This window comes from Fundulus heteroclitus, chromosome 3, assembly GCF_011125445.2.
Source record: "Fundulus heteroclitus isolate FHET01 chromosome 3, MU-UCD_Fhet_4.1, whole genome shotgun sequence".
NCBI classification, from domain to species: domain Eukaryota; kingdom Metazoa; phylum Chordata; class Actinopteri; order Cyprinodontiformes; family Fundulidae; genus Fundulus; species Fundulus heteroclitus.
In genome coordinates, this window is record NC_046363.1 from 29,126,144 (window position 1) to 29,149,179 (window position 23,036).

A 23,036-nucleotide genomic window follows, 5' to 3' on the forward strand; every position below is an offset into this window, starting at 1 on the left:
ATAAAAAGAACATCTGATTATTATGCGCCTAATGAGATTAAAGCCTAAATCTCCGTACTTTCTAACATTTTTCAGAAAAAAATAATCGCTAATGTTATTCGTCTTTTAAAAATATGTTTCAAATATATGGAATTGCGTCTTTATCTGTAGTTTTCAAAATGCTTTGAATGTCTGTACGCTTCTTAATTTTTCAAATGTTATGCTTTCTGCACGTTTTGCACTTTTTTTTTATTACCATACTCGTCATGCTTAAATATTTTTTGAGCAGGCTATTTTAATAACTAAAAACTGTGCAGTATTTTTCTTATGTTGTAAATTTGCCCTTCCTGTACAGTCTCTTTTTCAAGTATTTTTTTTTTTTAAGTTTTTGCTATTTGCCTTTCACTTCCGACACTAGAGCACCTGGACTTCCCCACTGTGTGACAATGAAGGATATTTCTGCTGTTTAATTTATCTACTACAGAATCGACATGTTTTGACAAAGTACGGAGCATTTTTTTCTCTCTCTCTTAATTTTGTCTTCTAAAAAAATTAATGAATTCAAATCATACAAAGAGATGTTGTTCTCAACCATTTTAAACGAACATTTTATCTTTAACACGTGCTGTTTAGTTTAACGTTCAAACACGTCGTCACATAGAGACCACACCTACTTTAACGTGTTTAGCTCTGGAGCCAATCGCAACCGAGGAGGCAGCACGGAAGTGTGCGCTTATTGGTTTATTTGAAAGCGTAAAGCACGCAACTCCGCCATTTAAATCTTTTAAAAAGTCGTGTGTTCCTGTTTATCAGAAGGTGAGGCTGAAGTCACACGGAGCAACGGCTGGATTTGCCTTATTTAAGGTAAATAAAAACTATGGAAACTATAACTTTGCCTAGTTTATCATTGATACCGAGAAATTGTTAGGCAACTGTCGGCCTATTCCTGAGATGCAATGTTTTTGTCTTGCTGTCTAACTTTAATTGCTTTATTGCTGAGATGCATCGCTGTTTTTGGATGTTTTTTCTTACTATTAAAACAAACTGTTTCTTCATTAGCATAAAATCTGAACGCAGGGTGACTATAATGCGGGAATAAAAGTTTTAAATCTGATGTATTTATGGTTTTCCAGGAACTGGACATGGGAATCTATTAATGTATTTATTCCATCGTTATTTTATTTACGTTTAAGAAATGTCTTGTTCCTTGCATTGATTCTTAACCAGAGCTGCCCGTCTTTTATTTAAATATGAAAAACATTTCTCTAGTTGAAGATTTAATTTTGAAACTGCAGCTCTGCAATAGCCCTGTAAGCAAATGATTAACAAAAATGATTTTTTTTTTTAATTATCTTAATCCAATTATCTAGTTAATCCATTACCATTGGATTAACTAGAAACATAATTTGAGAACACATTTCCAGGCTTCAATTAAAGGGACTTAAAAAAAAAAAAAACTATATTAAGCTGTGTTGTATCTAACAGTGCTGTTTTAATAGTTTACGTCTGTAATGAATTGCATGTTTTTACTAATAAACTTGCATTTTATCTAACTGTGAAGCAGGTAACCTTTTAATAAGAAATATGGGAACGAGTGAGAGCAAGATGGCTGTGTCTGCAGACACAAAACCAGAACCAGCCATCAAAAAGACGCACGTGAGTCACCTGATCGATCCACGCTCTCCCTCAACTTTGATTGATCGAACACCCATTCAGGTTGGTTATTTGGTGCATTTTTCTACAATACGTATAAACGGAAGGCATCTATTCACCCTTGAGATTTTGTCACGTCACAAACACTTAAATGCATTATATTGAGATAGTATGTAACAGACCAACTAAAAGTAACAACCCCTCAGTTTAAATCCCTCTGTTCTGTGAAGGCTTCAGGGTTTTGTTTGAGAACATTAGTTAAGATGTCCTGTTTGCAGTTTGCTACAAGTCACATAGGGAACGCTGCAAAGATGTGGAAATAGGTGTTCATATCAGATGAAACCAAAATGTGACTACATGCAAAACTTTGTGTGTGGCGGAACAATAGTATTGCACATCACTTTGAATACACTATGACATGGTGGTGGCAACATCATGCTGTGGGGATACTTTTCTGCAGCATGGACAAGGTCAGAATTGATGGAAAGATGGACTGAACTGAATGCAGGGGAATTCTGCAACAAAAATACTTGTAAATACTACAGAACCCTTTAATTTGAGACCGATGTTCACCTTTCGACAGGAAAAACCCAATAAAATGATTTAGATCAGAGGTTTAAAACTCCAATCCTTGGGGGTTCATTGTTGTGCAATTTGTAGGTGTGTATGTGCTTCAGTATACCTGAGTCAATTAGGTCATTAGCGGTGCTTTGGAGAATTTGACTGCATGCTTATTGGGTAACTAATTCAGGTAAATTGGACCTGCAAATTGAGCTGTATATCGCTGCAATCAAAGATTTTCTAATATTATTAAATACCACAATGACATCTGTTGCAATATTTGCCTATTTTCCTCTTCTCTTTATCTGTGCTTCCATCATTCTGTGATCTTTTAGCATTTTGGGCAATAGTCTCTCTTCCATTGCAAGGACTTTAAGCACATTATCTGGGATTCCTTTTAACCAGTTAAGGAAATCCCAAGTATTTGAATCCTGGGATCTTTGTGTCATTTGTGTCTAGTGCGAGTATCTGCTGCCGGCTAAATATTACATTAGCATGTAAAATGTAAGTTCTTAACACTTGGAATATTTTAACCACGCTTTGTAGTCCATGCAATCGTTTTTATAATAGGAATTTTGCACACACTGATATTGGTTGACAGTATATTGGGAAGCCATACCAGAGAGCGATCTAGAAGTTGCAGAACACTGGTTCACCCTGAGGACTGAAGTTTATCTACATTGTAGCTTCTGGTTGTAAAGGTGCCGAATCTAAAAAAAGCTCAAGGGGTATAGATGCGTTTCGACGACACTTGATAAGAGGACTTTTGCCTCTCTTAGGTGTGTGGACAGGAGTCCAACACTCTTGCAGCAGTGAAGAGGGAGGGTCTCCTGGCCTTCAACGATCCCCGGTCACCTACCATTGGCATCACCCGCACCCCTATGAGAGATGTCATGAGAGGTAAGTGAACTCCAGCTGGTCTTTCCTTAGCCTCAACGGTCTAACTCGAACTTCTGCTTTTTGTTCCCCCTAGCGACTGTCGGGTCTTTTGCCCGCCGCCTGGGCATACTCTTCCACAGCGAGGCTGAAGGCAAAGTCCCTGAAGACCCCCAGAAACGCTCCAGTGACTCTGTGGACGAGGTCCCCGTAGGTGGAGAGCTGACCTCAGCACAGCCGCTTCTCACTCCTCGCCGGACGAACGACTTGAGCTCCTTAGCCGAACACGCTAACCTCCTGGCCACGCCTGTTCATGCTCCTCAGCAGTTCGTGGGCGCCTCAAGCCCCTTTGAGCTTCTCTGGGATCCCCAGGTGGAGGTGGAGGTAGAGACCGAAGCAGATATTACCCTAGAGGAAGCGGAAGAAGCGAGAGAGACCCCGTTGCACAAGAGACTGAGCATGAGCCTCATAACGTGCCATGAGGGAGCCCCTTCATCTCAAGTCTTTGCAGAGGTCCACCGTGAAAGTCCTGCTTGCTCAGAACCTAACGTGGCAAAGGACCAAGTCGGGGATGAGGTGGATCACTTGTACGCCCTCCCCTCCATTACAGTTCAGCCAGAGTCCTCCACCGAGTCTCCAGAGGAGGCAGAGAAACGGCCGTCTGCTCAGGAAACCGAATCCCCTCCGCCTCGCTCAGAGCAACCGGCTGCCCCGAGTCCAGAGCAGCTACCGGTGTGCACAGGTATCCGCTGCCCGTCCTTCGATACCAAGAGCCCCAGTCAGCTGGAGTTCAAGCCACAGTGGTTGGGAAAAGGCTTTGGTGCCACTGGGCTCAGATCAAGAGGAGTGCAGGGGAACAGGGGAGGCTCGTCTCCTCTCGCTGTCCGTGTGGCGGTAAAGAACGCAAACCACGAAAACAAGGGGCAGTCTGGAAAACTCAAGCCTAAAGGTGTGTAAGATCCAGAGAAGACTTATTATTATTATTATTATTATTATTATTATTATTATTATTATTTATTTTTTTTTGTTTTTGTTTTTATTGCTTTCTAAATCTTTGAGTGTCTCTTCTCTAGGTACTGAGGGCCGCTCTCCACTGCAGATCCTCAACGAGACCAACTCTCCCCGAGACCAACGTTCTCAGGTACAAATGGGCTTTAATCGACATCAGTAATACTGTTTTTCTATAGCTTTATTATTTAGTCCTCATAGGAGGATCTGTGGTGCTGATGTGTAATTCAGCAGAATTTATCACTGAAGTGACTTTCTGTGCTTTCACTGTGCAGATGAAGCTGAAGGGGTCCAGTCAGTCTAAGCAGAGACTTGGACAGATGGACCGCAGAATGCTGGTGTCGACTCTGGGCAAGGAGAACCAATGAAGGAAGATGCAGCGTCTCACCCTCTATACATTTCTTTAAAATATGCTTTTATGTGTATAGCTATTCAAAAACTATATTTGAAGTATGTGTATATTTGACTTTTATCTGCCATCTGTTGCAGTTTTTCACTATGCTTGGCCTTTTTTTTTTGTAAATGTAAAAACTCCCAGTCCAAGCTTGTTTTTGTTTTTTTTACTCCTTTTCTGTATCCTTTTCTTTTGTGAGTGTGCTTTACCTGGTATATTTTGTTCCTTTTGGTCTGAGACCTTTTTAAAAATTCTGTCCATATATAAAATTTGTAAAAATGTTTTTAATTATTAACGGAATAAAGGTTTAACACTAAAAGTTCAGCAGAGGTCTGGATGTGCCCTTTGGTCCTCTAAATACATCGCTCAACAAAATAAAGGGAACACTAAACAATAACATCCTAGAGCTGAATGAAATATTCTTATTAAATACTTTGTTCTTTGCATAGTTGAATGTGCTGACAACAAAATAGCAGAAATTAATTTATTAGCCCATGGAGGTCAGGATTTAGAGCCACACTCAAAATTAAAGTGGGAAAAACACACAGCAGGTGGATCCAATTTTGATGTAATGTCCTTCAAACAAGACAAAATGAGGCTCAGTAGCGTGTGTGTGTGTGTGGCGTCCATGTCCCTGTATGACCTCTACAACACCTGGACATGCTCCTGATGAGGTGACAGATGTTCTCCTGAGGGATCTCCTCCCAGACCTGGACTAACAAATCCACCAACGCCAAGACGGTCTCTGGTGCAGCGTAGCCTTGGTGGATGGAGCGAGACATGATGTCCCAGATGTGCTCAATTGGATTCAGATCCGGTCCATAGCATCAATGCCTTCGTCTTCCAGGAAGTGCTGACACACTCCAGCTACATGAGGTCTAGCATTGAATTGCTTATTGTCTCTAGTTTCCACCTGTTTATTCCATTTGCACAACAGCAGATGAAACTGATTGTCAATCAGTTTTGCTTCTTAAGTGAACAGTTTGATTTCACACAAGTGTGATTGACTTGGAGTTACATTGTTTAAGCGTTCCCTTTTTATGATTTTTTTTTTTTTTTTTTTTTTTAGCAGTGTACATTTCACAAGGTGATTGCACACAGACAGGGGGATCTTTGACCATTACTTTACACAACCTGTCTAAATATGGGTCCCTTCATGCACTTCAGCTCATCTTTTCCATAGCATTTGTGTCTGAAGACTGACAGGTCTGTGGAATAATCTTGAATTTTTGTCGGAACGGTTTGTGCTGCTGAAAGACCCAATGCGGACCTGTTTTCACTCATCCTGTATAGTTTAAAGCAAGGAATGAGATGAATATATCCTGAAAATCCATATTTATTATATTGGAACTATTTACTAGTAGAATCAGTAACTAGATCATTAATATATTGCACTGATATATTTATCTTAATGATCAATTAAGTAATGAAGCTCCATAAAACTGTAAAATCCAGCTTCTAAAAGGCTTTATTCTGAAGTGAACCAAACCAATCAAGCAACCGATGCCTAAAATAAGGTGATAAGGCTTGTTTTTAATGCCAGTCATGCTTTTCTGACTCAATATAAGCCACCAAGAAAGATGTATTCAAATTTTTTTTCAAACCCTATTTATGTTTAATAGTGCAACAATTACAAAACGATAATATATACTGCTGGCTGAAAGAAGTCTGATTCAAAGTTCATTGAGACGTGCCAGTAAAAGTGTGAATTTACTGTAAAATTTTAAAACTCATTGATCCTGAATCAACTCAGTCATTTAGAGCACTAAACTAGCAGAATAAGACCATTGCTTTCTCGTCTTAATAGCTTCAGGGTGACAAACATTACATGTCAGAACAAAAGGTTATTGGAGGTCTTTCTAATGTCATCATAAAGGCATTCTGCCCAGCACTGGTCAGAAGATTGAAAGCGGTGCATATGAGTGCAAGAAAGTGAGATTTCTGAGAGTTAATGCTACGCAAAGGCATAGGTTGAATCTTTTTCTCTGTGAGATTGTTAACTGTACCTATTACTTCTCCAGATAAAAAAATCTTGTGTTGTCACTTACGGTAAACCCACCTAAGAGGATAATGTAGTGAACATACCAGATTCATACTGCTGGTGTTGTTGCTGTCTGTGTTTCTGTTTTTCTATTTTAGTTTTATCTCATTGCAGGTGTCCATGGTTGTCTTTCCCCACAGTGGCCGTAAAATAATTGTTTGTTGTAGCAGCTGGTTGCCTAATTTTTGTCTAAATGTGCTCTTTAGGTCTCTGTCCTTGTTAGTCATCTTCCTTTCTTCCTCTGTCATGTTTGCCATCAGTTTGTACTTAATACCTTAACTGCAATAAAATAAATCATCAAGGATTGGGCGTTAATGGAGGGTTTACAGGTGTAAAGCCACCTTTGGTAAAGCAAATATGTTTGGCGGCCAGAGCGTCGTTCTGTCAGCCGTGATGCTGGATATGACCCTACAAAATAAGTCAGAATAAACACAATGGTTTAGCAGAACCCCCGATTTATTAATTTACATTTTACAGTGTAGATCAAGTTTCAAAAACAGTGTAGTCCAAATTTTTTTTTCTTTTTCTAAATGTATATAATAGGGTCTCAGCTTACCTGCTATGAAGAGAAATATATAAGCAGATACATAAATATTCAAGGTTACTGCTTGTATCCAAACCGTTTTGTATCAGACACAGTTTTGCCCCGAGACAAATGGGTCTCCAACTTCTTTTTAGTGTGTGTGAGCCACAAGTGATCACTTCATTAATCCGTCATTTTGGGTTTTTACCCAAAAACATATGTTAGGTCTACCTACTGAAGGGGTAAAGCCGAAAATGATCCCAAATCCTGCTAAATATTGTCCATCAGTCACATACATAACAAACACATATGAAGACATTTGCAAACTATTGACTCAAGTTTAAATAAAATTAGAAAATAAAAAATAAGTTTAAGTATTAAGGGAATCTACTGAAGCTAAAACAAATATAAATCATGCTATTCATACAGTGTAACAGCATATAAGTGGAGCTTCTGTGACTCTACACAGGCTGTTAATTGACGTGTTTCTGTCTCCTCCAGTGTGCTACCCTTTCTATTTCACAACTGTTCATATTGGGTTATCTTTGCATTGCTCCAAAAAAAATATGCATCTTTCATCTGAATTACAAATGAACTAACAGGAAATTTGACTAAGACGCCCACTCTTGTCCTACCCTAATTTCCACCATAACGTGAGAAGAAAAGTGAGAGTGCAGTGTGACTGGGGGAAGAGAAGATCCTCACGCTACCCCCCCTCTTCTCCAAGATTAGAAAGGACTTGGCACAGTTAAAGTACCCTCTTCTCACTCTATGTTTCTCCTCCCTCCATTGATCTCTCCTTGTTTTAAATCTTCACATATTTCCAAGCATATATGAACTGCTTTCTTTTCTGCTTGCAGGGCGAGGGACAGCCTCAGTTCCATATCTTGAGGAAACTGTCCCAGGATCCTGTGCAGCAGGCCATGCCGTCTGCAGACACGCCGATGCAGCTCACTCTGTTGTCGTGACCGGCCAGGACACCTGAAAAACAGCAGAAATGAAAGAGCATGACTAATTCTGAACCAAAAGCCACATGCATTGTAAATAAATGAGGTGAGGAAATTACAAAATGATAGAAATGTTATAGAAAGTATGCATTTCTTATTTTACTTGAGATCAGATATTTACCTGCATTGTAAAAAAATTACACATAGCCATTTCATTCCTCACTGTCTGACATTAATCCCACAAATGTTTTCCTGTTTTAGGTCTTTCAGAATGACCAAATTTATCTATATTCACTAAATGCCAGAATAACGATTGAGCAACTTTCATATATTGAGTTTGCTGTGCTTTTAAACAATTTGATATAGTCCAATCGATGATGTCACGACTCTGTAAGCTCCTTTTAGGTAAAATCACTCAAATATAGTTTTAACAAGGGACACTGTTATGGATGGCACATCATGCTAACCAACAAGGATACGGTTCTGTGTCCAGGTGATGAGCATGTTTAGTGGGAAATGTGCTCTCTTACCCCAGAGCAAATGGTGAAAACCTTGTGAAGTTTCTGGGTGAAGCTGGTAAGAGTGCCTTTATTGAAACTAGTCCTCTACCAACATTGGCTAAAACACCAATCAAGAAGAAGCTATTGTTCCAAAAAAAAAAAATAATAATAATAAAGTAGAATACTGTTAGCAAATGCACCCAGGGATGAGGACCCTAATTTAATTTGTGATTTCTCCTGCAGTTGGTGAAACCAAAGTTTAAATATTGGCCATAATCACCATCATGTTTTTGGAAGAAGAGAGACATCTAAAAGCCATAAAACACTGTTTGTTACTACTGTAATTTATGGGGCATTTTGCTTCTGGAGGGACTGGTGCACTTTACAAAAAAAATTACATTGAGCCTAAACAATATTGTGTGGATATACAGAAGTAACATCGGAAGACATCAGCCAGGAAGTTAAAGCTTGGGTGCAAATGGACAATGACCCAAAGTGTCTTAAAGTGTAACTCAACCCCATGTGAGAGCATATTTACGGCCCCAGACAAATTTAAAACATTCCATTAAAAGGAGCGGGGATACGCGGGAAAGGGAGGGGTGGGGGTTGTGTTCAGGATGGGGGGGGGGGGGGGGGGGGGGGAGCAGCAGCTAGCCTGATTTGCATGGAGAGTGAGCTGGTAGTTATGCCACGGTTTGGTCTTTTGAGGCGGAGGATTTTCACTCCCCTCGTCACCAGAGGTTGAGGGAGGCATTGTGGAGCCCAGGCGGCCAGAGCCTTATCAGTTTGAGCAGCTGGCTCAAGGCGCTTACTCAGCAATGCCCAAAGCCGGTACTGCTGAGGCAGTGTAGGACAGGATCAGTCAACTTATATATTATCATATTTATTTCCCACTTAGTAATCCAGGGTTGGATCACCGGCAGCTTTGTGCATGCAATATTTATTTGCAATATTGAAACAGAGTGTGGTTGATCTTGACTCGGCACTCTTTGCTCTGACTGCAGGCAGATTTCAGGACACTGTCTGCCTGTGAGACAGCGCTGAGGGAAGTAGGAAGGGGCTCACGGAAGCCCCTTCCAGGCTGCCTCAAGACAAATAACTGCAGAACAATTGGTGCTTTCATGTAAATTTGCCAATAACACATAAAAAGTCACAAGATTTGTTGTTAGTCGTGTTTTTTTTTTAAAGAAAAACAATTGCAAGAGTGATCTGAAAAGTGCAGCAGTGCTCACTATGGCAGTACAAGATGGAGCTGTTTTTTTTTTTAAGACAGAGCTGGTTTTATACCCCTCAGCGCTATATACACCCCAGAGCTTCTGACGTCAGTTTCACCAAATGACGTCACAAAGACTTTTAAACCAATAGCAATACGGATTCGAAATCCAATGCAAACCACCGTTTCACCCTAGGAGGGCGCCACACTGACGATTTTAGACACAAAAGTTGGATTTAAACAAACAACTTTGATCTTATCTACATAGAAACTTAAGGGGCAGAGCCTTATAGGTGAGTGAAAGCAGCAGATTAAAGAGGATAGTGAGGAGTCTCTTTTCCTGCAACTCCTCACTATCCTCTGCAGGGCCCAATTTTCTGCCATCTTCCAGTGTGCTGTATAATTGAACGGGTCTCCACATGTACTTACCGACTCTCTCAGCCTTGAGCATGTCCCAGATGTTAACGTTGAAGTCGTCATAGCCAGCCAGCAACAGCCGGCCAGACAGGGACGGGGCCAGGGAGGTCACGCCACACATGATGCTGGAGTCCTGGTAGGTGATGAGCTCCTGGTCAGCTCGCAGATCATACAGCTTGCAGGTTGCATCATCTGATCCTGTTATCACTGCGTTACCATTGGGGAAAAACTGGGGGGAAATAAGACAAATGATCATAAATCAAAGCTTTTTAAAAGGAAGAGTAGCCTGAAAAGCTTCTCATCCTTACCCCGATGGCATTGACGTCACTCTCATGGCCTGCGAAGGTCTGTCTGCAGGTGCCCTCCCTGATGTCCCACAGCTTTGCTGTAAAGTCACATGCTCCTGAGATGAAGAACTTAAAGTCTGGAGCTACAGCCAGGGACATGCAGTCTCCTTGGTGTCCAGCAAAAACAGTCTTCTGGGTCCCTGTCTCGATGTCCCAGAGTATGCTGAAACGAGACAAACTTTTAATTTCTGCTCTGAGCACTAAAAGGTAGGGCCAGTGGGCTGAAGTTTATCCTCACCAGGTGCAGTCGCCTGAGCTGGTGATGATCTCCGTGTCGCTGATGAAGCGACAGCAGGAAAGATAACCTGGGAAAACAGACTCACTAGATCAGACGTGTAAAAAAAACATGGGAGCAAGAGATGTTTAAAAAGGTGAAGCGTGGCGGTGTTACCTGTGTGTGAAGCCAGCTCCCTCATCACCTTTACATTCCCGTCCTTCCCCTTCAGGTTGTAGATGGAGCACATGTTGTCCAGACCCCCACATGCCACCAGGTTTCCTGAAGGTGCATAGGCACACGTCATCACCCAGGACGACTTCAGGGGGATGGCATTCACCTGGGAACAGAGGACACGTCCAGCTGTCTCAAAACTCTAAAAACGGCACTTATTTCTCTAAATCCACTTTACTCGTGCAAAAGACTAGATAAATCCAGTAATTATAGATATGAAACCGGTAATTAGAAACTTAACTCACACATCCGTAAGCAGACCCTTTTGTCTAAAATTAACTGAATTTAACAAAATGAAGCATATTTTTAAACAAACTTCACAGGGTCCAATTTTATAATTTGCAACTAAATACATGAGTAACACTAACTGCACCCCAGCTTGGGGGTGGGGGTGCGAAGAGAGGGGGGGTGGGAGGGGGCTCGTAATCCTGGTGTCTAGGTTGGTTTTTGCAAGCTCTTTCAAACATTTAACAAAATCCCCATAACGTTAATTCTGTGTCTGTTACAACTAATTACTAATGGTTGATCAGAACCAACACTAGTGTGCTACCAATTTAATTGTAATATTGCAAATGTATTACTTCAGGGTTGAAGTTTTGTTATCTAGTGTCCGTAAGCTGCATTTTGCATGTGATTCCTGCAAATCTCTCCAAAACACAGATGTGAGTTAAATGTCCCTATTCAGTAATTCATTTTAAATGTGAGAAATAAAATAAAAGAATTATGTATTAAAGCCTAGAAACAAGATATACATGCATAGATTAAGTGGTCACTGATGTGACGGCTAATTTTATGATAATTTGCCGTAACAATTGACAGCGTGAAAAAGGTGTCACGGCGCTGTTAGTGTTTACGCAGCCGGGGCAATTCTATCTGTAAGAACATTACTATTGGGTTGTTTTGGCTTTATTTCTTACTTGAGAAAGAAAAAGTGTAAACCAGCAGCTGTGAAGCGTTTAATAATGTGTCAGTGTTTCCTAATGTATTATTATGGCACATTATGAAGTTTTGCCGACATTGGGCAGCTTTAGTTACAGAGATGTCTCCAGAAAGTTTTTTTTTTTTTTAAATGGCTAGCCATATGGGGGAGGGGGATAATCCTGAGATGGGACATGAAAACCAATCAGAAGTTTTATTATCCTGTCTGCAGAGCGGACATTCAAAAGTGGCTCACAATAAAACAAAGAAAACAGCTGATCAAAACATCAGTAAATAAAAGCTGATGTCTCCTGTCTTAAACTGAATTTTAGGAAAAACTTTATGCAAATGAGACTGCCTGGCATTGCCCCCTGCTTCGTCAGCGGAAAGACAAATTCAAGGCTCCCACCATTAACTGTACGAACGACACCCTGCTGTTTGTTTTTGTCCCACCTTGTTGGTTGTAATGCTGTCCCACACTATGAGTTTTCCATCCTGTGAGGCGCTGACGCACAGCCTGGAACAAAGAAGGATAAATACACAAAAATAAGACCAAGGAGAGTCTGCTCAAAAGTGAATTTGCTCAAGCAGTTTGAATAAATATTTGTCTTTGCATCCAAGGAACCGTCCTACTTCCACCCTGCGTGATGTGTCGGCCCTCCTTACTTTGATTTATGATAAACTGAACACAAATTGAGCAACAAGTGAATTCATGCACAGTGTTGCATGTGTTTACTTGGAGTCGGTGGACCAGTGCATGGCGTAGATCTTGGCCAGGTGACCCCTTAGCGTTTTCCTGGTCTTCATCTGGATCCGCCCCACCGCACTGACCCCAGCTGTTGCCTCCTGCAGTGTGGAGTCCTGCACTGCCTTACGGGCTGCCTATGATGCACACAGACCCAAAACAAACTGATGACTTCCCTCTTAACCTCGTGGAGGAAACAAACTAAATTCACATGTTTCTTGTTTTGTTTTGTTTTGTTTTCAAAAGGTTACACCTCCACAAGTAATCAAAAAGCAGAAACACGTGATCGCATGTCCCAGATGTCCTCAACAAAAAAACACAGGGGAAAATGGATAAGTGTAACATCAGAAAAACTAAAGTTGACAAAATGTGAAAGGTTTTCATACATATTTAGATTTTTTTAATGTTACATTATAATTTGCACATGTGAAATATGTGTTTTCGATTGTAATACATGATCTCATGTCACAATTCAACAAAATGTCCAATATATGTATTTCCAGTTTTTATGTGGGTTCTATTCTTCTATATCTGAAAAAACAGAAAAAAAACACAAAAGATTTTTCCTTTGTGTTTCACATGTTACAACATGATTTCCACATGTTAAATGCATGCAAGAAAATATTACCCATGCGCAAGCTTTTACCATGTTTCATTTGTTTCCACACGATAAGGTTTTAAAATGTGAAAAAAAGTGTAGTTTGGAGATTTTTCCATGTGTGCTTCATGTGTTACCGCGCAACATGATTTTCACATTGCAAATAACTGAGGGTATACTTTTAAGAATTAAAAGGTTTCAGCAGGAGTTTCACATGTTGCTACGCAATTTCACTTCCACATGCGAAATATGTGCAAATAAGAAAACAAACGTGAAAGGCGTTAGCACATGCTTCACATGTTACTACACAACCAATGTCTGCAAATGTTTCACATCTTAATTCGATACACAAATTAAAAATCTTAAAGTCAAATCCTTATCTATTTTGTTAAATGACAGCTGACGCATAAGGCCGTTATGAAAATATACATATCATTGTTTCTTATGAGATTTTAACATGAGAAGTGACAGTTTACATATGATTACATGTGAAAACAGGAGTTTTACATGTGTTTTTTTTTCATATGGGCAGCTATTGAGCTACAACTCAAGGATGAATTAAATGTATAAATTACTTAAGCATGATGACTTGCCCTCTTAATCACAATAGCAAACTGCAAACATACTCACAGTGATCTGGTCTTTGAGGCTTTCTGCCTCCTTTCGCAGCTGCTCCATTTCTCCCATGGTGATGATTGCGAGCAAATGTCACCAGTGAATACAGAGAAAGACGTCTTAAAGTAAAGAACACGAGAAAAACATAATGAGACTTGAGTTACTAAAAAAAGAATCTTTAGAAAATAAGTCACACCCCTGTTTAATCTGCGCTGTGCTTTAACTTCATGTTGCAATCGAACCTGCACCTACCTGAGCTGCCTAACCTCCTTTGCACCTGACTCCAAGTAAGTTCTGCTTTGCAAGTCAAACGAGCCCTCGTCTACTTTGCAAACTTTCATAAATACGCAGGCACTCGCTGAGAAGCCCACAGGACACACCTTCACGTGAATGTAAGTGCACACGCCACACACACACACACACACAGAAACCAAAAAAAACGCACAGAGAGGCTGTACAAGGAGGCAAACATTGCTTTAACAACGGAAAGTTTGTTCTTCCAGAAGATGCGACGCATCCTCACCCTGAATGTACACACAGAACCAGTATGTCCTGTAATATTGTCAAATGTGTATCAGGCCCTCCAGGCTGACCAGAGTCACAGCCCTGAGTTTGTGCCGTTTTAACACTCGGCTGAGCGATCACTTAGTGTTAATGGTTTTTTGAATTTTGGTAATGCCGTGATTAAAAAGGCCAGCAAATCAATCGCCTAATGGCCAAACTCATACGGTGTGACAAATGCAATCAGCAGACAGGTGAAGAGGCAATCACAGATTTAAAAATCAAGTATTTCAAAACAAAAAAAACGCTAAACTGAAATAACACACCACTTTTCTTGAATCGTGAATTAGTAAATAACCAGGATATGGTTCCTCTTTTATCTTACCTTAAAAACTGATAGAGGGGAACGGATGCCTTGATTTTATCCTACGTGCGCAGGCTGCAATCTCTCACTCGCTCTTTTCACTATTTGAATGAGTGTCCTTGTCATAACTCATGACCGAGTGGATTTGCCTTTAATTTGTTTAAAGTAAAAAAAGGAGGGGAAGGAGGCGAAGCACAGAATGACTCTGATTTATTTGGCCATCTATGGTCATGTTGGAATAAAATAAAAACTCACACACTAAACCGAAACCTGTTGGCTTTCTCTAAGCTGCTGATGACGCTGAAGATGAAAACCGGGGGATTTTACCCCCCCTTTTGTTTCAGATGGGAGCATGTTTGTTTTTGTTTTTTTAAACGTGCACTTGCCCTTTTGCCTGCCCGTTCCTGTAACTCCGTCCTTGTTCCGTGTGATTAAATGGCTGCTGGATGGTGAAGTGCATTAATGCCGTCACAACAGCGAGGCAAGGGGAGGGAGGGCGAGAGGTGAGACAGGAGAGCGGGTTTTTATTTTTTATTTTTAAATCCAACAGGGCTGAGATTTTAAGGGAAGCCTTTTGAATCAAATCTGCTCTCATCCGATTATTGACTGCTCTTTACATCTGGATAAGAGACGGAGAAAGGGATGGGGGAGTGGATGGCGGGATGAGACCGGGCAGATGGAGGAGGTGGAATGGGATATTAGAAAGAGATGATCGGAGCGGGAACTGGAAATAGATGGGCCTGTTGAGCTTTTATTTGCATATTTATCCCCTAAAAACCAGAAAATGAGGATATTATTGTAGCAATTTTCTGACAAGATTGTGGAAAATTATAACCACTGACTATATTGTTTGATTTTTGTGAAATTTTTGTACCAATATGAAATTATGTCCCTTTCAGTCAAATATTTACAGCTATAACATTTTTCTGTGGCCTCCAAGAGTTTTTTTTAATATACGTCAGTTTGTGTGCACACAAGCAAATGCTATCAACTAATGCATTTCCGCATTATCTCTTCTTTTTAAGGAATTCCACAAGAGAGGGAAGTTGCTTTTACTCTGATTATCCGTCCATATAATACCACCATAAAATTCAGCTCACACGTAAATCTCCCTGTTTTATCTGCCACAAAAGATTACCAAACAAATGTCTCCATGGAGTTTGTTGCAATATAATGTCATCAGCATAAAGGACAACATTTTAACAGAAAAAAAAGTAGAAACAAACTGTTAAGTCACTTTGATTTGCTGGATATTCCCAATTGAAATATTTTGTATTTAAGTAAATAGAGCCAGAATGAAAAAAAAAATCAATACAACATTTTTGAAAAAAATGACAAAATTTATAAAATATCCAATTGATTAATTTGATTTCAGCCTTTCGGTTCACTTTCATTTGATCCCGGTCAGTGAAACAAAGTCTGAAGTATAAACTGCAACACATGACCGTTCACTCACCAATCGACTCTCTGGGTCTTTAGCTGCTCTTCCTCCAGTGATCCGCTTCAAGTCGTTGTCATAGGGTTCAGCACACCTTTTCCTCCGCTTAGCCACTTTTTTGGTGTCACGCGCTCAGTGCGACGCTTCTCACCCGCTCCAATGCTCCTATGAGAAGCAGATGAGGATTGCAGGGATGAAGGGAGATCAGCGATGGGGGGATAAAACCTGGGATGGACAGAAATGAGGGGTAGGAGGGGGGGGGGAGTGTGGAGGGGAGGTAGATGGGGTAAAAGAGGCAGAGGAAAACGTGAGGGAAACCAAACAAGGTGTAAAACGAGGATGTGTGTGTGTGTGGGGGGGTCACAGTACCTGAACAGGGGTGAATTTGAGGGAAAAATACAGAGATGGAAATCATAGTGGGGAGGGGGAACGAGAATAAATAGCGGACCTGGGAACATGGCTATGTATGGTGGTAAGGTGGTCCTCAGCAGGTCCACCAGAGCCGGGGTGTGTGTGTTTTGTAAACTTGAGCTGAAGCTAATATTAGAAAGTTGGTGGATGGAGAGGAAGATTGGCAGAGCAGAGACCGGACTGGGAGGAATAATGTGAGAATTAACTGCAGCGCATAAAAAAAAGTTTACATGGTTTGTAATTACTGTGCAAACAGAAGAACTAAGCACACACTGACAGCGTAAATGATCTACGTTCCTGTAGCGGTCAGAAAAAACAATATATTTCTGTGTTCCTAGAGGGCTAGAGCAGCGGCTAACAGCCCAGGGTGCCATTGTACCAGGGGGGCAAGTGATTGAAAAGAAAGTTGTCTGTACGATCCCTTAATAGGTTTTCTATTGCTCATGGTCATGTCCAATAGAAGAGGGAAAGGACGGACCCAGTTTTGTCCATGCTCAAGTCATTATGATAATTCCTTTCTTCAAATTCATTAAGTTGCACACACAATGATCACTATACATTGAATTACAATGATAACTTTTAAGCTTTTGAGTTAAATTGCCGAAACATCTGTGCTCTCTCCTTAAATACACTGCTCCTCTGTGTAAAATCTTGCAAAAATCCAAAGAATTCGAGCCAGATTTCAGGAAGAGAGTCGTGAACCTTCACAACCCTGGTTCATTCTCAGGTACAATTTAAAGATGCCTGAAAGTGCCACAAACATCCATTCAAACATTCCAAAAAAAGGTAAAAAACAAAGCAACTGGACTTGTTTTCCGTAGTTGAAGACGTTTCGCTTCCTCTCCAGGAAGCTTTCTTAATTCAAAAAGTCTGGAGTAATGTGGAGTAACAAGCTTAAAAGCCAAGCCAATAACAACCCTGACGATTTCTCGTTACAGAGGGGTGAACCAGTTTCGGTCCAATCTGCTGGCTTAATGGCTTAACGACCGCCCATTACTAAGGGGTGGACCTGTTTCTGTTGAATTTGCATGTTATCTAAGCCATTACAAGGCCTTTGTTTGCCAATTGTATAAAGCTTGGTACTCCACATTACTCCAGACTTTTTGAATTAAGAAAGCTTCCTGGAGAGGAAGCGAAACGTCTTCAACTACGGAAAACAATCTCCAGTTGCTTTGTTTTTTACCTTTTTTTGGAATGACCATGACCTGGATGACTGAGAATCTTCACCAGCATCCATGCAAACAGTGATAGGTAAGCATAAACAGCATGGCATGAAAGCGAAAGAGCTTTCACCATCTGGTGAGAGATGGTCGTAATTCACTGAAAATCAGGTTCTGCACAAACATAGATTGAAAAGCTATACTAAGTGGAGAAGAAGCCATTACTCCAGAAGTAAGACAAAAGGCCTAGATTGGAGCCTCTAAGTGCAATAAGGGACAGGTTTTATGGACACATACCATGAGATCTGATGAAACTTAAATATATATCTATATATCTATATCTATACATCTATATCTATCTATCTATCTATCTATCTATCTATCTATCTATCTATCTATCTATCTATCTATCTATCTATCTATCTATCTATCTATCTATCTATCTATCTATCTATCTATCTATCTATCTATCTATCTATCTATCTATCTATCTATCTATCTATCTATCTATCTATCTATCTATCTGGCCATAATGGTGATTATGACCATACACTTAGAGGAAAAAAGTGGAAGCTTGCAAACGATTCCCACTGTAAAGTACGGAGGTGGAAACATTATGTATGGCTGCTTTGCTGCACAGGACTGGGACCCTTCACAAAACAGACGGCGCCACAAGGAAACAACGGCATGTGGACATTTCAAAGCAACAGGAAGTTAAAGATTTGGCACAAATGGGGTTTTCCAAATGAACAATGACTATAAGCATACCACCAAATCAGTAACAACATGGCTCTAAAAGAGACTGGGTCTCTGTTAAAATATATATTTTTAAATGTACCTTTTAGTATTTTCCAGTGCGTTTAATGCATTGTTGGCTTTTGTGATGCTTTGTGATTTTTTGTCTTAAAAGGTGCTATATAAATAAAGTTTTACTTGCTTACTGAATAGAAGGCCACTATTTAATCCACTTTGAAACTGATGTTTTTGAAGTGACCGCCACAAAGCTCTGATTTTAGAGCCGATCAGGTGCGTGAGGGCAAGGCGACCAGGAAACCTGACTCATTTACATCTGTTCTGTCGGCAGGAATGGAAAGCAATTCAGAGAAGCTCTCACGTTATTCTGGCATTTAGCAAATAAAATAAGCATAGTAATCCTAATTGACGTGAAACAGGAAAAGCTTAGTTGGATTTAATGTCAAACAGAGAAATAAACGGGTCATAGTGTCTCTAAATAACTGATTATATGGGTCAAACCTGGACTGATTTTTTGGTTTTTTTTACGCCAAAGGCAGGTTGTATAAATCAGAGTTTGACTTTTGTGAAACCTTTTAGTGAAAACAAAACATTGTAGTTTTCTTAAAAAATATTAATTGAATCTCTTCATATCTCAGGAGAGTCCATATTGGCAAAACCATCACTGGAACACATCAACGTTTCTCAGCTTCCCCTATTTATTCATTGCAATATATTGGTCTTCTCTAGATATTTTCCTTCCTATCACTTAATTGATCAAATTAAATTGCACAGTATACTAATTAGGATTGGATTGACCAAAATATAACAGGGATTAAATATGAGAATTTCATTTGATTTTATTGAGATGATCTGGATTGATGTAAATTGAATTTGGACCGAATTGGATTCCATGTAACTGGATATGAATCGGGCCTGTTCATCTTGTGATGCGTTATAAGAGCATCACCACTAGGCAGGAAGAAGGGCTCATCTGCTTTGATTTAAATGTTATTTTCCACATCTGCTCAGACATTAAAACAAGGCAAACTAATAAGGCCTGATGAAACTTGTCTGAGAGTGCTCTTCACAGCTGCTGCACATCACCTGTAGTAGTTCTGAAAGTGATCGGTTTGCATCCGTTCAGTGAAACGATTTGACAGCAGCAACCACATTTTCATTTGCAGGTTCAAACTAAAAACTTTAAGCCATTAGGAAAACAAAAAGCTTTTCAGTATTTGTTTGACGTGCTCGTCATGGAAAGCCCGCGGCTCAGAAAGTCCACATTTTACACTAACCATTTACCAAGGAGGCTACATTACCAACTACTCTTTGTCGCCACTAACAAACCATACATATTTTTAGCCTTCTTGGTAATTTTTTTTAAATTGTAAAGCTTGTGGACCAAATTGAAAATTATTCCAAATTATTTTGATCCAAGATGCCTGAATATGGGTCCAAAATAAGAGAACTATTTTAGAGCCGCCCGACTGGACAAAAATCTTCATTTAACAGCTCAGGAAGGCTTCAACTTACATTTTGCAGCATATTTATTGAATAATTGACAGTTCTGTATTTTCTTGCTTTTCAGGCAGCAGGTTTATTTGTGGCTCCTGAGGGGTATAGGAGTGAAAATGGGAAGGAGGGTTTCCTGTCATTAGCTCCCAGTTTATGTCTGAGACACAGAGCTAAGCTTTTAATAAAGCTGGTAGATCAGAAGGTCTGGAGCAATCTCTGAAGTTGTGTTGCTGTTTCCTCATTGTGCTGTTTTTATTCGCTTTATGCTCCGTTGTCCATTATTTCCAATCATAGTTAAGAAAGTGCCAATGCAGAGGTGTTTCTGTCTCCCTCTGAGTGTGTCTCTCTTGTCCGGTCCGTCCCTCAGATGATGGCCATCCATCCTGAGCCTTGCTTTGCTGGAGGCTTCTTCCTGTTAAAAGGGGAGTTGTTCATCTCCACTGTCGCTCTGTACTTGGTCAGGATGATAAATAAGATAGAAATAGAAATCAGATAAAATGTGTTTGTTTCACTGGGTTAGCGGCTTTTTATTTAGCATTTTATTGTCGGTTGAATTTGACTTATTCACCTGGAGAAGACGTTCAATGAGATCTGGTGCTATTTACTAATTAAACTGAATTGGATTAATTTGAGTATTTGTGATTTTTATTTTTTTCTCTCTGAAGTACATACAGTTCAATGTTTTTCCTTGGTACTCATTCTTTGTTCAGTGGTAGAAATATAGTTAAATTAACTGGTTATTCTAAATTGTGAGGAAAAGACTTTAAAATTAGGAAATTAAAACTGTTAAATGGGTTAGTACAGGAATTGCATCTCCCATAAGATAAAATATCCTATAAACAAATACAAAGAAATTAAAATATATATGAAAGTTGAACTTATATCACTTTAAAGTCACCAAAGAAGTAAAAATCATATTAACTATGTAGCCTACTGTGCACAGCTTTTCTATCTACCGCGTTTTTACGTTTTCAAATTTGTGACGAGTCCTTTTTTAACTGTGAAAGGTTATTTATAAAATTGTTTGGGTAGTTTTATAATATAGTGACCAAGCCTAAAATTAACGGGGCTTAGATATTTTAAAGCAGTTACTTTTATATGAATTTGGGGTTTCCAAAAAAACGTTTTTTGATAAACATATAATAACTGATCAGACTAGGGGAGATAAAACAGACTGGAAATCTTAACCTAACGACACAAACGCTGCTGGCAAAAAATGGTAAAAATAAAATATAAGCCAAAGAAAGAAGCCAGTAAAGAGAAACACTTTGCTAAAAAAACACATCATGGACTCTTTGTTTTGTTTTGTCCATATATCCATATCTGGAGCAGACTAAACAGGCTTGTAAGTATGTTAATATGTGTGCCGCCTACTTTCTGTGGTTTATATTACGATGCAGCGAGGATAAATTAAGCTGTTTTTTTTTTTAAAGTGTTGACCTCTGCTCAGTCGAGTGCCGTGACGACAGCAGCGCTGACCCAGGATTTGGAAAGAGTGGAGTTTGGGTGAGACGGGCTGCGGGATGGGAACGCAGGACAGAAAAAGCAGAAACGCAAACAGGGGATTTGTTGCCAGACGGCAGCAGAGACACAAACCAGGATAAAGAAGTGCCGAGAGCGTGTAGGAAATTATGGTTTTTGGACCAACAGAGAGATGTTTTGCAGTAGTAGAGTTTAAATCATGAATTATTTACATTTAATCAGGGCTGATGCTTCATAAAGCCATAATGGAGAACATCTGATTTAAAATCCAGGAGGTTTTCTTCTTTAATTCACACATCTACTCTGCAACTTTCTATAGCTTTCATGTCCCCATAACATGATGCTGCCGCTACCGTGCTTCACCATGAGGAGAGCGTCTTTATTAGTTGTATGCTGATACAACTAATAAACAGAAAGGACAGAAAGGAACACTTAAATTAAAATCTAGTTCATTGTTTCTTGAATGATTATCTCCTCTAAGTCATTGACTTCAAGACAAGCTGGTTACCATGTGATCAAGTTTGAACACGCATAATATGCAACATTTTCGAAAGATCCTGAGTTTCTTTTGTGCATTTCCACTATGTAACACTACCCCTCATAATCCTTAAAATTCTTTATTTCTATTTTATGTTCAATGTTTCATTGAAATTTGATGAGGGCTTTTACTGAGTCACATTCAGAGTTGGAAAACTTAAAAGCAACGTTGTTTATCATCAGGGACCCCTCACACCCCCACCATGAACTGTTCTCCCTGCTGCTCTCTGGGAAGAGGTTCTGCTGCAGGTCCACCAGGTTGCATTCTTGCACAAATGCCTTTTTGCACCATTAGCTTTGCACATAAAAATGGTTTTAAACATTCTCCTGCACACTGTGATTGCACACTGTTTTTCTCCTGCATTGTTTACATTTTGATCACTGCTGCACTTCATATTGTAATGTTGCCTTATTCCACCTGGAATCTCACTATACTCTTATAAGCTGTATGCAATGTAATTTCGTTCTGTATGCACTCTGTACATACAAAATGACAATAACGTTGTCTAAGTTAACAGTTCAATCGTTTCAAGCGTTTTTGAAAAAAATGTGTAAATCTTGGAATTAAAGTGTTCCCACAAATCTTCCTTTTCTAGACTCAGATTTCTAGATTTTTCCAACAAAAATCACACTATGATAATTTGGTAGAGAACTCTGGGCTTATTTATTCCTTTATGGCATTTAGACTTAATTTAGCTCTATTTCAAGTGATGAAATACTTGAATTATCTAAGTTAAAAGCCTATTCCAAATGCATGTTAAAGCAGGGTTCCTTATATAATTAAATAAAAATAGTTTTCTCAGCCTGTCATGTCCTATTGGGCTCACATAGTTTTAGTTTTGTATTCAATTTAGTTTTGTGTTCTATGTAGCTTTGTGTTTAGTTATACTCAGAAGGATGATGGGATGAGGGAAAAACAGTCTGAAAACACAATTTTTTCTACATTCTCTGCTTTTTCTTTTTCATACTTCCTATCATACATATTGTATATTATCTCATATAGTTTTTTTAAATAGGGTGTTGTTTTTTCAGTTTAACTTGAATATTTCTTTCTTTTTTTTTACCTGAGTATGCCATATTATCAATAATTCTTTAATATTTACTATGGTA

At 39.5% G+C, this 23,036-nt stretch overlaps 2 protein-coding genes across 4 annotated transcripts; one reads left to right on the forward strand and one right to left on the reverse strand.

Moving 5' to 3' along the window:
• The first annotated feature begins 716 nt into the window (after positions 1–716).
• Positions 717–4,795, forward strand: cdca3 (cell division cycle associated 3). 2 transcript variants are annotated; one of them, XM_012870308.3, is made up of 6 exons: positions 717–843; positions 1,541–1,695; positions 2,973–3,093; positions 3,167–4,018; positions 4,143–4,210; positions 4,353–4,795. In XM_012870308.3, the coding sequence occupies exons 2-6, from the start codon at positions 1,564–1,566 to the stop codon at positions 4,443–4,445; spliced, it is 1,266 nt and encodes a 421-aa protein (XP_012725762.2). In that variant the 5' UTR covers positions 717–843; positions 1,541–1,563; the 3' UTR covers positions 4,446–4,795. The 2 variants fall into 2 exon arrangements, with proteins under 2 accessions (XP_012725762.2, XP_021176037.2); XM_021320362.2 differs by having other exon boundaries at positions 749–843; positions 1,544–1,695.
• A 2,154-nt stretch (positions 4,796–6,949) lies between these two features.
• gnb3a (guanine nucleotide binding protein (G protein), beta polypeptide 3a) lies at positions 6,950–16,283 on the reverse strand. Of its 2 annotated transcripts, none has more exons than XM_012870311.3 (9): positions 16,105–16,283; positions 13,799–13,902; positions 12,562–12,707; positions 12,279–12,342; positions 10,851–11,013; positions 10,698–10,764; positions 10,421–10,622; positions 10,125–10,341; positions 6,950–8,016 (listed from the first exon to the last, which is right to left on the reverse strand). In XM_012870311.3, exons 2-9 carry the CDS (start codon positions 13,853–13,855, stop codon positions 7,910–7,912), a joined length of 1,023 nt encoding a protein of 340 aa, XP_012725765.1. In that variant the 5' UTR covers positions 13,856–13,902; positions 16,105–16,283; the 3' UTR covers positions 6,950–7,909. The 2 variants fall into 2 exon arrangements, with proteins under 2 accessions (XP_012725765.1, XP_035991040.1); XM_036135147.1 differs by lacking the exon at positions 16,105–16,283 and adding an exon at positions 14,670–14,904.
• Positions 16,284–23,036: the final 6,753 nt, after the last annotated feature.